Source organism: Ursus maritimus, unplaced genomic scaffold (genome assembly GCF_017311325.1).
Source record: "Ursus maritimus isolate PB19 unplaced genomic scaffold, ASM1731132v1 scaffold_24, whole genome shotgun sequence".
Taxonomy (NCBI): domain Eukaryota; kingdom Metazoa; phylum Chordata; class Mammalia; order Carnivora; family Ursidae; genus Ursus; species Ursus maritimus.
In genome coordinates, this window is record NW_024424897.1 from 29,204,150 (window position 1) to 29,218,202 (window position 14,053).

The 14,053-nt window shown below is 46.3% G+C and overlaps 1 protein-coding gene across 8 annotated transcripts in view; it reads right to left on the reverse strand.

Annotated features, from left to right (window-relative positions):
* MMD (monocyte to macrophage differentiation associated) overlaps window positions 1-14,053 on the reverse strand; it is a 119,982-nt gene that overhangs the window by 73,303 nt on the left and 32,626 nt on the right. The window contains exon 7 of one of the 8 annotated variants that reach the window (XM_040640862.1): window positions 2,670-5,422. The exons of 5 other annotated variants lie outside the window; for them this stretch is intronic. In XM_040640862.1, coding sequence (XP_040496796.1) covers window positions 5,393-5,422 — 30 coding nt within the window. In that variant the 3' untranslated portion in view covers window positions 2,670-5,392. Of the gene's footprint in view, window positions 1-2,669; window positions 5,423-8,015; window positions 8,801-10,452; window positions 11,038-14,053 lie in introns of those variants that run through there. 2 more of the 8 variants (XM_040640860.1, XM_040640861.1) reach the window with 2 other exon arrangements.

The following is a 14,053-nucleotide window of genomic DNA, read 5'->3' on the forward strand; positions in this document are numbered from 1 at the left end:
AGAGTGTGGAGTTCCACAGGGATGTGGGATCATCAGAGTAGTTTTGCTAGTTTGTAAAGTTTTTAAAATGAAAGCTTTTGCGCATGTTTGTGTGTGGAAGGGATGGATCGAATTAAAAGGGGCAGTTAATGATGTGCTGTAGTAGGGCTATTGCCTTCGAGAGAGAGGACCAGGTGCACATGAAGAGAGCAGCCTTGCAGGGGAGGAGGACACGTGCTCTGCTGAACCAGGAGCGGAAGCAGAGACTGGGGCTGACACGAGCCCACGGACCGAACTGGTCAAGCAAAGGCAGCGGCCCTTCCACATTAACCATAAAGTGAAAGACAGGAATAGGCAATTTGGGGAGAGAAGAGGAGATCGAGCTTACCACGTACATGGAGAGAGAGCAGGAACCCGAGGCATCACGCTGTGCCCATTCGAAGTCAGTTATCCATCTAGAGCGATGGCACTTCGCTCCGCACTGTGGTTCCCCATAGCCATTCCCGGGGGCGCTGGCGTAGAAACCGTTCAGTTCGTAAGGCGGGTGTGATGAAGAGAGGACAGGGTAAAACAGGGATAGCAGTGGGGGAATGACGACATCGGTACAGCATGAAATAGAAGCCAAAAAGAGGTAAGTGATGTCGAGAGAGGCCAGTGAACAAAGGAAAAAGGAAGTGGTTGGAGACGTATTCAGAGGCCTAGAAATGAGGTTTGCAAAACCATGCACTTTGGAAGAGGTGTGGGTATTTGACAATGTCTGCGGCAGGGTCGTGGGCCCCTGGGTTGAGGCCCCGCTGAGAAGTGCACTGAGCTGACGTGCAAGGCCTTGGGTGAGCAGCCTCCCTGCAGATGCAGGTTCTTAAGCTCAGTGGCCTTGACTGCAAGAGACGGTGACTGCATCAGGTGTTCAGTGGACCAGGGCAAGTGGCAACCAAGGAAGGAGAGACGGGAGTAATGTAGGATGGCATGAGCTTCAAAGGAGATGGGTTTGTTGTGTCGTTGTATGTTTTGGGTTTAGTTTGTTTTCCTAAGAGGGCAGGGGAATAATGGTCTGGAAGTAGCAATGGTGGACAAGGAGGGCCATTATCCTTCCATTGGATCCTGAGCTATGAGAGAGGAAGGGGGCACACAGTTCCCTTGGGTTTCAACTCAGGCAAGTGGGTGTTGGAGATACTCGAAGAAGTGTTCGAAGATATAGATGGTTTGCTGACCAGTTGGTGGAAGCTCTTGGCGGCAGACTTGTCGGGGTTAGGAGGGAAGACAGGAGGAAGGGGGTGGTTAGACCAGGGGATGTATAGATATGCTTTTGTTTTTCAAAAAACAGGAGTAGCATTGCTGATTGGTAAAATAACTTACTGTAATATCATTGGTTAACGACATACATTAATATGTGTATTAAAAAAATCTCCTCCTACTTAGTAAAATAACTACAGAGAATCCCACCAGCCTCTGATTTTATTTTTATTTCTTCTAGCATTTTAAATGGCTTCCCCATCCATTTAGACGTCTTGGGCCCTCACTGGTGGTTTGTGGCTTTGATTCTGTTGAGACCAGCTGGAAAACAAGCCATTAGGAAATGCATTTGGACCACACTCTGTGCCCAACAGAAACAAAACAGAATATCTATTTCATTAGCACACCAGGACCTGGGAGAGGTGAGAATTCTCTGGAAAGAAAAGTACAAGAGGGCTCAGAGAGATGTCAGCCAAGCCCCACAAACTCTGTTTTACTTCTTTCCAGACCGTATCTCAATCAAAGCCGCTGGACGAGATAAGGCTCTCTGGCTTAAGATGCTGCAATTGATATTCAGATGAAAGGTAATAGGAGGACAACTGTCTCTCTCAGACGAAGGGTTTTATGTGAGGGAAAACAGCAGGCAAATCAAAGAAGTGCTGCGGCTCCCAAATAAAAGGAGAACAGGAGAGGGTGATGGGGAAATGGCTTAAATGACCAAAAGAAAGGCTGCACTTGTCTACACAGGTCTGGCCTGCCTGTCAGACAAGTCAGACTGTAGCCAGCCATCTGCTGCTCTGAATAATGACACCGCCACCCGCAGTGACCCAGCTTTGATTGCCTGGGCAATGTGTTGGGACCACAGGGACCCAGCTCCTCTTTCTCCTGCTGGGAAACACGTGGAGCCATTCCCTGGAGACCTATTTAAAGATATTGCATTGATAGATTAAATAGGATAATCTATCCAGCCCGCCTAGTGCTTAGGAAGGCTACTTTCCTTCCATTTCATCGTGTTGTAAAAACACTGTGTAACAATGGACAACACACGTTTGCTCTAAAGAATTGGTTTTCTTTCCCTCTGAACTTTAAATTTGCAATAATTACAATACTGAAATGATCGTTGCTGTTGTTGACTCAAAATGGCTCTCTTTGCGTTGGGTGAGATTCCATGTGACATGAGTCTCTATGCAAGAAGGTTCAGTTAGTGAAGTTGCCTCACCTGGAAGGTGGTCTCACAGCAATGATTAATTATCCTTCCTGAGATGCTCCCGCATGTCAGCTGGGTGCTGTGCTAGACACACATTATCCCCTTCCCGAAACTCTGGGAGACAGGTATGAGTATCCCAATTTTATCGATGCAAAAACAACAACAAAACAAAGCTAAGGATGTACTGTATGGTGACTAACATAATATAATAAAAAATCATTAAAAAAACAAAACAAAGCTAAAGCGTAGGAAGGTTCTGCTGGTCGGCCAAGACTATTTTATTAATGATAAAATTCACAAATAAAAGACTTTCTTTAACTTCTGTCGTGTCAGTGGTGGAGAACAGCTAACCTTTGATTCGATTTTAAAGCCCTATGAGTCTGTTACTTAAGCCTGGGTCCCAGTGATCAAACACAAGAACATACAGTTAAAAATGACAAGTGCATATTCCTGCCTATCTTATTTTTCTTGAACACGGATGATTTTGATCAAAACATAGCTTCAACTATAAGAATCTGCCCTTGGGTCTCTTGTCTTCCCATGCCTTGCTGTCTCTCTGGGCAATCTCACTCATGCTTAGGGCTTTACCAGCCAGCTCAACTCTGATGACTTCAAATCTGCAAGTATAGCTCAGTCGCTTTCCTGAGTTTCAGACCTAGCTATATCCAACTACCCATGAGATCTCTCTGCCTTGGGATACCTAAAGGACCTCAAACTCAACAGATCCCAAACAAAACCCATCCCATTTTGTCCTAAGTAAGCTTCTCCTCTTCTAGTCCCTGTCCACCCAGTCCACCATAACAGGAATCTGCAAGTCTTCACAGACTTTTCTCTCTCCCTCTCTTCATATATCCTATTGGAGGCCAAATCTTGTAGGGGAGAGGTTCTTGGGGTAAGGTCTCCAGATCGCCAGCAGCAGCAACAGCAGCTGGAAGCTAGTTAGAAATGAACATATTTGGACGCCACCCTAGTTCAGCCCCTTTGGGAGGAGGACCCACAATCTGTATTTTAAGAAGCCCCCTAGGTGATTCTGACACCTGATCTAAATTGACCTTCCATAGTATCTGTATGATTACCCAATTCCTGAAGCTTTTACTGCAGTCATTTCCTAACCAAGTGTACCTTTCTCTACTCTTAAATCCCTCCACGCTATCCTCCCCTTTCCTACCAGAATGTTCCCTCTAAATGCAAATCTGACCGTGTCTCTGCCCTACATAAAATTCTCCAATGTTCCCCCAATGCTTAAGCAGCTCTGTCTACTAAAAATATAGTGTGGGCCACATATGTGATCTTTTTATGTGGCTCCTGGAAAATTTTAAAAGAAAAAGGAAAGTGAAATTAATGTGAATGCTGTTACTGAACCCAATATATCAAAAATATTATTGCAATCTGTCACCAATATAAAAATCATTAATGATATATTTTATGTTCTTTTTGCACGCCAAGCCTCTGAAATCTGGTATATATTTTTACACTTACCGTATCTCAATTCCAGATGTCAAATTTTCCTTGGAAATGCCTGACTTATATTTAGATTTCATACAATTTACAATGGAGTCAAAAGAACACTTGTACTTACCCAAGTTGTTCCAAACATACTTAAAAGTTTTCCAATAACTGAACTGAATCCTTTTTTAAGTTTAAATGAACTAAAATTAAATTGCTGAGTCACACTAGCCACATTTCAAATGCTCTATAATCCCATGTGGCTACTAGCTACCATATTGGCCAGCGGGGTTTAGAGGACCAATTTCTGGCCCATCAGTATGGCTTCCCAGGCCTTCTATGAACTAGCTTCTCTCCAGGTTCATCAGCATATCCCATCCTCATTCCTTATGCACATAATGATACAGTTACACAGAAGTGCATTTCCTAAGACATTCCACATCATTTCACACCTCAGGGCCTTTCCCATGACACCTCCCCTCCCTCAATTACTCTATCTCCCCATTCATGTGTCAAAACCCACCTACTTTTTAGACCCAACCCAAGAGGCACCTCCGCTATTAAGCCTCCCACCTCTTCCCAGGACTGACCGACCAATTTCTCTTTTAAGCTTAATCAAACTCCGTGTAAAACTCTGAGACTCACATGAGATTGCATTTCACTTACTTGTTCACGGATCTCTCCTTACTAGAGAATAAACTTCTAAAATCTTGTGTTATTCACCTTTTTTATATCCCTTGCCCTGAGAACATCATTCAATGCTACTGGACAACTTAGAAAATGTTTGTTGGGTTAACAAAGAGTTAATACCCACACCCACACCCTTGGTTCTGTGACACTCTCCTCCGTGAACCTGGAGGGCAGCAGGGCGCTAACAGTGAAGAAAGGGCTGTTTTGTCCTCATTGGCACATCAGGCAGTGTCTTCGAAGCCCTAGGAGTGAGATGGTCTTTCTGCCTTCCCATCTCTTCCTTCTCCAAGGGTGATGAGACACACCTTTGCTGGCACCCTCACAAAGGGTTTAGAAACAAGACTGTACATTCTGGTGATTGTTGGCATTCTCTGGTTTGCTCAGGCCACGTCCCTTAACCTCTCTGAAGCTTGGTTTCCTCCTCTGTAAAACAGGAGTGATAGTAGCTGCCCTCCTCATGGAGACGTGCTCACAGAATGTGCTAATGTGTGTATGTAATATGCTTGGTAAATTGTGACAAGTTAGGCGAACCTATGGGTTTACCACCATTTCATCTCAGAAGGTCACCAACAGACTAGAACAGGGATCCCCTCCTTTACACAAGAGTCTACACTGCCTTAAAGAGGCATAAGAGAGGGAACTCAGTGCATGATGAGGATCCTGCTGGTGAGGACAGGCTGCCCCCTGTTCCACTCTCTTCATCACATTCCATTCCTAGATGGAGAAGATGCTACTTTACACTCTCCATCGGTTCTGGTGTGTTCTCAACCACTACATCTGGCTTTTTCCCCTCCAAGTCTTCTCTTATCCTCTTGTGATCGTTCTGCACCCAGGCTGCTAGATAAATGTTTCTGGAGTCAGGTGGAACTAAAAAGCAAAAACAACATGGTAAAGCTAATGGGTCTTATGACTGACATCCCAGTCCAGGTGTGAGCTGTAAGATCTAACGAAGTACTTGCCGAGCTGGGCTCCCTTCTGCCCACGCCCTTCTCCCAAGAGGAAGAACCTCCGCTGCTCGAACGGAAGCAGAGGATGAGTGCACTGAGAAGGGGCTCTTCCCAGAGTCCACTTCAAAGGGAAGTAGGATGAGAATGTCCCCAGGGAAGTGTGAGGAGGCAAGAGTAGAGGAAGCCTTCCCTGATTCTGGTGGGACCCGGGCAGGAACACCCATGCAGGTGTTCCTCATACCCTGTGGTCTGAGAGCAGAAGGTAGAGAGGATTATGTGAGAGGCTGAGAGCAGAAAGGGTCTGAAACAGCCACCCGCAGTTCCCTAGGCTCCCAAGCAGTGTGGGAGATCCCAGATTTCCCTCTGTCCCCAAGGTGGACAGTGACAGCCAGCAGGTGGATCCTGACGGTGTCTGCATCACGATGAAGCAGATGGACGGGCAACCACACCGCAGGTAAGCACACCTGAGAATCAGGCAGAGGCGGACACAATGGTGAGAGGTGACACCCAGGTATTCTCTGCCTCCCCTACCTCTCATCCGCACTCAGCCCATGGTGCTTGGAACTGAGACACAGCCCTAGGAAGTCCCAGGAAGGAGGAGAAGAAAACGTGGAATTGAGTGAGCCAGGCTGGAATTGGCTTGACTAAAGATTCAGTCAGGATTGTAAATTCCTACAAGGACTGTAAATTCCTTGATGGTATGTTCTGTGTCGCGCATCCCTGCTTCCCCCAAGCCAGGGTTTGCACACAGCATAAGCCCACCTGGCAGGTGTGTGAACTTGTTCTGAAATGAGCGGAGTTGGAGATAATATGTTTTCTTGGCACACCTGGGCGGCGTCCTCTCTTTTCCGTCGCTTGTCTGCTGCCCCAACTCGGGAAGCATGTGTGCGTTCTCTCATTCACACGTCTGTTCATTCCTTCACTCAGAAAATATCGATGGCGTCCTTGAACTGTACAGCTCTACAGATGGGAATGGGGAGGGCATGCAGAGATTTAAAGTGATGTGTTTGCATGCTTTCCTTTGTTTTGTTTCAAAATTTCAAGAGTCCTTGCCTATTCGTTTTGGCTTCACAGCCACAGCAGAGGTGAGGGGAAGCAGACGGTGTTAACTTCACTGTTCAGGTGAAGAAAAAGAGACAAGTTGAGATCTGACCAAAGTGACATGGAAATTCGTGGTAGAGATGTAGGGGTGGGGGAGGGGAACTTCAGTTCTTCTGATTTCTTTGCTTTGTGCTCTTAGGTAATAAGACATCAGAACGTATGTTTGGTGGGGCGCCTGGGTGGCTCCGTCGGCTAAGCGTCTGCCTTCAGCTCAGGTCATGATCCCAGGTGCTGGGATTGAGTCCCATTATCAGGCTCCCTGCTTAGTGGGGAGTCTTCTTCTCCCTCTCCCGCTCCCCTCTGCTCGTGGTCCCTCACCCTCTCAAATAAATAAATCTTTAAAAAAAAGAATGTATGTTTGGGTTAAAAGCGCCGTCAGCCAATGGAAAGAGCTGCCAGTGGCCAGGGCTAGAACAATTTAAGCAACAAAATTAATCAAATAGTATTTATACCCAAAGAATAAAATAAATATCCATGAATCTATACTGACATAAATAAATGACCGCACAAATAAATGTGTAGGACGGCCAGATGTCACTGAAGAATTCCAGATAATTTATTTCGATATTCCGCTGTAAAGGAGGTGGAACAGGAGTCTCCACTCCTTAGGTGTGAGCGGCCTTCCGAAGAACATAGTGTGGAGAGAAAGAAGAGTAACTCTACAGTGAAGAAACCTGACAAGCAGCACCTCAGGCCAGTCACTCAGGTCAACATCAGTAGTGAGAAGTCACGCTGACAGCGTGTACCCTTGGTGTGATGTAATGAGCACAGCACTTTACCTCTGTGATTACTCTTCCCAGAACCCCAGTCTGACTATGAGAAACACACCAGGTGAATCCTTGTTGAGGAACATTCTACAAAATACCTGACTAGTACTCCTCAAAACCGTCAAGGTTATCAAAAACAAGGAAAAAGTCTGAGAAATTGTCACAGGCAAGAGGAGCCTAAGGAGACAGGATGACTAAACATAGCTTGGAGGGGATCCTGGAACAAATAAAGGAGATTAGATAAAAGCTAAAGAAATCTGAGTAAATACAGGCTTTAGTTAATAATAATTTATCCATTTGGGTGACTCGTTGTGACTAGCATATCCTCTGCATGTAAGATGTTAATAGAGGAAACTGGACGTGGGGATATATAGGAACTCCGCCATTGTCACAACTTTCCTGTAAATCGAAAATTATTCTGAAGTTAGAAGTTAATTAAAAGTGAAGTAAATTTTTTTAAAAGATTTTATTTATTTATTTGACAGAGAGAGAGAGACAGCCAGCGAGAGAGGGAACACAAGTAGGGGAGTGGGAGAGGAAGAAGCAGGCTCCCAGCAGAGCAGGGAGCCTGACACGGGGCTCGAACCCAGGACCCTGGGATCACGCCCTGAGCCAAAGGCAGACGCTTAACGACTGAGCCACCCAGGCGCCCCATAAAGTGAAGTAAATTTTTAAAAAATAATATTAATTGTACAGTTTAAAAAAAAAGTGCAGTGAATTTTTTGCATGCATGATAAGGGAGAGGCTGGGAGGAAGGTGCTAATACCCTGCTCTCCCATGAGTCGGTAGGGTTTACCGTCAGCTTTGGCTGAAGTAACACAGAAAAAGGCTCTCGTATTCCTGTCACAAATATGTGGCCCCTCCAGTGTCTGTCTGAGTCTGGACAAACACATTTGCCATGCCATCATCTCCAGAATCTCTGCTTTCTAAGGTCAATAAGCCCATGTACCCCTCTTTGGTAATTCCTCTGGTTTACCTGGAACTTGAATGTCTACTATAGCATCCAGTTAATTTTCAGAATCCAGAGATGATTGAGAGATTGGGAGTCAGAGTACCTGTGAATATCACCTGGTTGCCATGCCCCTGCCTTGACTTTTCTGTCTGTGTTTCTTCAAAAATGATAATCCCTGGAGTAGTACAAGGTTAAACAGTATAAGGTATGTGAAAGCTTTCTGTGACCTAGAAAGGACTCTGAAGTTTTATGTTTGAATGTCCTTGTCTTTCAGGAGACTAGGCCTGCCTGTGTCTTTTCTCCTTTTGAACACTACTCTGGCTTAATCAATTCAGTTCAACAGACATTCGTCAAGTATCACGAGTATGTTCGGCACATTAACAAGTGCCTCACTGGGGTAATGGTGTCCCTGGAAATGTAAGAAGATGGAGAAGCTTCAGTTTTTCAGCATCTTCATGTGTCTGGGTAGATGAGCTGCCTGGGGTGGGGATTAGAAGAGGCATGCATCAGTTATAACACTCTTGGTTGTTGGGCAATGAAAAACCGAATCAAAGTGGCCTGAACTTATTGGCCTATCTAACTGGAAGGTTCAGAGTCAGGTGGACTTTAGGGTTCAGCCATACAGTGGCTTACCCATAGCATCAAGGAGGTAATTTTTTCCTTTTTCTGCTCTGTTATCTACAGTGATGGCTTTATTCTGTAACTAGCTCCCCTCAGGGTATGGGATGGCTGCTAGTAGCAAGTGGGGCTCTTCGCCTACTTGTTCACAATAAGGTGGGGAGGGCACTTACAAAACTAAAGCCATAACTCATGACCTTGACTACCCTATCTTAATCAGCCACTCCTACCTCCAGTCTTTTGCCAGTACCTAACTATGCATTATTTCCTTCCCATCTTGAAATACTATTTATTTTTAATTTTATTTGTATATTTACTCATTTATAGTCACCCCCCCCCCCAGACTATAAGCTCCACTGGGTCATGGATTTCCTCTTGTTCACCAGTCGTCCCTAAACTACCTTCTAAAGAGAGCAGGTCCCTCCTTGACCTACAGGAGAGAGGCTGAGTCTGCTACAAGGGTTCTTCCTTCCCTGTCCTCCTTCCTAAGCCCATGCTGATTCCTGCCTGAGTCCTGATTAATGGGGGGTAGGTGCTACCAATCAGTATTGTACTAGAATAGGACGATCACAGGTGCCACGGGAAGGAAGGCCTTTCTAAACAAAGGCAGCCCTAGTTGGTTTAGTCTGGTTGGAAACATACGCCAGTTGACTGGAGAAGCCCAGGTAAAGATGGAAGGATAAGACTGATGGGCAAACCGTCCTCAGAGTAAGGAGGAATGAGTGGTGGGTAGCACGGTTGGTAGTCAAGTGGGTGAAAAGCAAAATGATGTAAGATGAAGGTTCAGGACCAAGTCTGAACTGAGGGTGGGTATGGTAGAGCTCTGTCATGCAAGCCTTCTGTCTACATTCCTGAGCATGCGAACCACGCCGTGCGTGGCAGGGCTCCACGGGCTCTGCGAAATAGTATTAAGAGCGCCTCACATTTTAAGAGCATTTCATAACTTACAAAACATATTCCCAGACATTATCTCACTTCATTGTCACAGCCATTCTGTGGGGTTAGTTTGATCCTTCCTATTTTGCAAGCGAAGAAACCAACCCTCAGCGTGACCGTCCCAAAGCCACGCAGTTCAGGAGAGGGAAAACCGGATGTGGATATTCCCCTCCAAGTCCTGAGTTCATCCTACCTTGGTGCAGTTGAAGAAGGAAGGGTTACAATTGCCTGAGACGGAAATGCATCCTTAGGCTCAGGTTTTCCTGTTTTGCATTATGTGTCTTTCCGTTTAGAGTTGAGTTGCTGTGTAATTCTGTGTAAATATGAGATTTCCCACAATAAAAAGTTAAAAAAAAAAAAAAAGAGATAAGAACAGGGTCAAGGTGCTTGGTCAAGCCCTGGCAGAGAAAATCCCGGGCTGGTCAGGCCCCAAGAAGTCAGGTGCTCAAGGGTCTCGGCTTCAGCACTTTAAGATTTGACTTTAAAAAAGAAAAGAAAAAAGAACATTTGGGAATAAGGAATAAGAAAAATCATGTGTGTGCTTAAGCAGCTAAAAAAAAAGGCACAAAGGAATGAGTTGTTCCCTCTGGGTTTTATATTCTCTTGCCAGATCCTTTAATTATGCTTCTATTCTTTTTTCCCAAATTTAATTTTCCCCCAGACTTAAATAAAGAGCAGATGATGTTTCATAGAAGGCTTAGTAAAGTGGCCGTTCGGAAGTTATTTTTGCCCGGGTGCATGTTCTGGCTTGATCTCCAATTCACTGTGTGATCTCGGGTTATTATTCACCTCCTGGGAGGTTCACGTTCTCCAACTATAACAGAGGAATTAGAACATTCGCCACCAAATGGCCTCTCAAGAAGACAGACAAAGAATGCAGGGGGATAGCCACGAAGGCACTTGGAACACTTCCAAAGACAAATGTCTTCAGCTGGGAGATTAGAGCATCTTCAGAGTCACCTGGGTTCCTGGGTGGCTACAGTCCAAGCTGCTCTGCTGGCTGGGAATTAAAGCTGGAAGGACTTCAGTGATCTGGGCTGGATCCCGGCCAGAATGGGTCCCCAGGTCTTTTGGAACTGGTGCTCTTTCTGTTTGCTGGTTGATCTGGGTGGTTTGACCTGTAAGGTGCTATCATTTGCTCTGATGCTTCAGGAAACAGTACTGTAAGAAAGGGGCGGGGTCAGTCTTTGATCATCCATGCTAATCTCAAAGAGCAGGTAATCTCGAAGAGCGAGGGTCATTTTAATTCAGCATTGCAATTTGGAAAAAAAAAAAGTTTTACCATCTTAATTTTGTTATGCTCAAGCTGAACTTTGTAACATGGAAGGGAGAGGAGGCCCAGACAGACTGGATGGTGGGAGGGAGGCTATCTGGAGTGGAGCCTGGCTCCAGGGTCTCTCTCTGCTGTCATTTGTGAAGATGTCGGTACACATCCGACAGCCTGATCTCCAGTACCTTGTCTTCTCAGCACTGATGTCAACAAATGCTCCTTTCAATGCCAGTGACCATCAAGTCTTCATGCAATCGTTCATTCATTCACTTACTCAATAAGCATGTTCCAAGTAGCTCCTATGTGTCGAGAACCTCTTAAGGTTCAGCAGTGCAGAGATTAGTTACCTCCCTGACCTTGAGGCTGCGATGGAGAACAGATGAGCACAATGCAGTGTGATTACTAACTGTCACAGCGGAATGCCTTTGGAGAATGTGAAGGAGGAGCCCCTTCTAAGCCCAGCAGAGTCAGGAAAGACTTTCAGGAAGAGGTAACACTTGAATTTGGACTTGAAGTTTAAATAGGGTTGCTCAATGTGAATGGAGGAAGGTGAGGGCAGGGAGGGCATCCAGGAAGAGGGAACAGCATATGCAGAGGCATGGAGGCATGATAAAGCAGTGGCATCCTTGAGGAATAGCAAGCCTTCTGGTTGGCGGGAGGGTACCTGGGAGTGGGAAGAGGTGAGTTCACACAGGTAAGTAGGTACCAGATCCAGCACTAAGCTTATCCTGAAGGAGAAGACGAATTATGTCGGAGAATCAGGCCAGATTCTCATTTTAGAAACAGCACTTGGGTAGAAATGTGGAGACTAGATGAGAGGTGTATGGGGTCAAAGGAGTAGGGTGGATGGGATGAATGAGGTGAGGTGGAGGGGGGGGAGTGGGGTGGATGGGATGGGGTGGGTGGCAGAAGACTTGTCGGGAGCAATCAGAGTGAACACAATGGATAAGGGTTTCAGCTCCGGTGGTGCCCGTGGAGGAGGTGCAGAGTTCGGGAGAGATCCGAGAGAATGAGACGTGTGAACTGGGGGAACGCAGGGCATGCATGTGCGGGAGGGAGAGGTCCAGAAGGACTCTCAGGTTTCTGGCTTAGGTGACGGTGTAGATGGTCACACTGTTGGCTTACACAGGAAATACAGAAGGCACATCGGGTGTGGGTGAAGAGATGACTTACTCAGCTTGGAAAGCACTGACTTTGAGGTGGGTATGGGACATCCATGTGAAAACAGCCAATGGGCAAACGGGTTTAAGGATCTGGGAGACAGGACAGTGTGGAGCTAAAGACCCTCACCATGCATGTGGGTGAGGTCATTGAGGGTTAGAGGGCTGAGGAGGACCCTAGGGAACCAATATTTAAGGACCAGTAGAGGGGGAGGAGCCAGGGAAAAAAAGACTCAGGCCAGAAATGGGGGGGAGGGGAGCCTGGCTGCAGCAATGTCAGGGAGGCCAGGGCTGGGGAGACACAAGGGAGAGTAGACAGTGCCATCAAGTTCCTCAGAGAGGATAAGAATGAGACAGGCCCCAAAACAGGGCAAAGGAAGACAGGGTTGGTAGGGCAAGCCCCAGGCAGCAGACGGGGCTTGAGCAAGAATCTCCGATGGGAATAGGGCCGCCCTTCACACAGGGTGGAAGGAGCTAAGTAGAGGAGCAATCCGCCCGCACCCCTTTGCCCTAATTCTAGCCCAGGGCTCTTTCACAATCTTCAGAGCACCTCTGATGAAGAATAATTGAGAATGGAATTCAGCACTGACTGTCGGGTCCTGTGTTAGGTACTTTCTGCAAATAATCCCACCATAGCCCTTTAAGCCGGGAGCACAACCCTCCCTTTCAAAACAAGGAAATCAAGGCTTGGCACAGCCCAATCACTTGCTGCTCTCTTTCCTCTCCACTGGTTGTCAGGTCACGGCCCCCAAAACACATCGGCGAAGAACCATACCAGCGCTCGGCATCTACGGAGAGCCAGTCTTTCATTGCTCACTGGCTCGAGCTCCTGAAGCTGATGAGTGAAGAAGAGAAGCTTGAGCCAGATGCAGGTTGCCATTCCTGCCAGTGATGCGCCATATGCACAAGTTAAACCAATGGGCCCGACAGAGAAGATGCTGCAAAAAGACACTTTCTCTTAGAGGAGCAAAGGCCAGCCAGGGAGACGTCGGGAGTAGAGGAAGGTCAGGCAGCTACCTTCGGCTCCCTCCCAGTTACTGAGCAGCACATCTCCCCTCCAAAACAGTTAGACTCCTTGGCAATACACTGGCCCACTTTTTAAGATTGGTGCTTGCTTACTTACTTACTTATTTATTTATTTATTGGTGAGAGAGTGCATAAGCGCGCAAGCAGGGGGAGGGGCAGAGGGAGAGAGAGAGAACCTGAAGCAGGCTCCACATTCCGCATGGAGCCTGATGCAGGGCTCGATCTCACCACCCTGAGATCATGACCTGAGTGGAGATCAGGAGTTGGACACTTCACTGACTGAGCCACCCAGGCACCCTAAGATTGGTTCTCATTTTTAAATTCACATTTATACAGTGTTTCAGTAACCTCTGAAGTTAGTCTTATTCCTATCATCTGCATTTTCTTTTTCTTTCTCTCTTTTTTTATTTTTATCATCTGCATCTTAAAGATAAATTGAGACTCAAGTCAAGCTGCCCATGTTCTTTCTACTACTTAGGGGCCAGGGTCTCCTAATTATTCAAAATCCAGATGCTGGGATCTTTCTAACACTTAGCGATAGATGAAAAGGAATTCCACCACTAAAACAACGTCACACGTGTGCCTGTGGACCATACAGTGGCTTCCAAGGCCCCATGTACCCACTATTCGGTACCCCTGATAAAGAAAACGTTATCCATGATACTTGTTAAAGCTGGGAAGGCAGACTTTATTCAGGGGTGGCTACTGCAGTGGGGTTTTG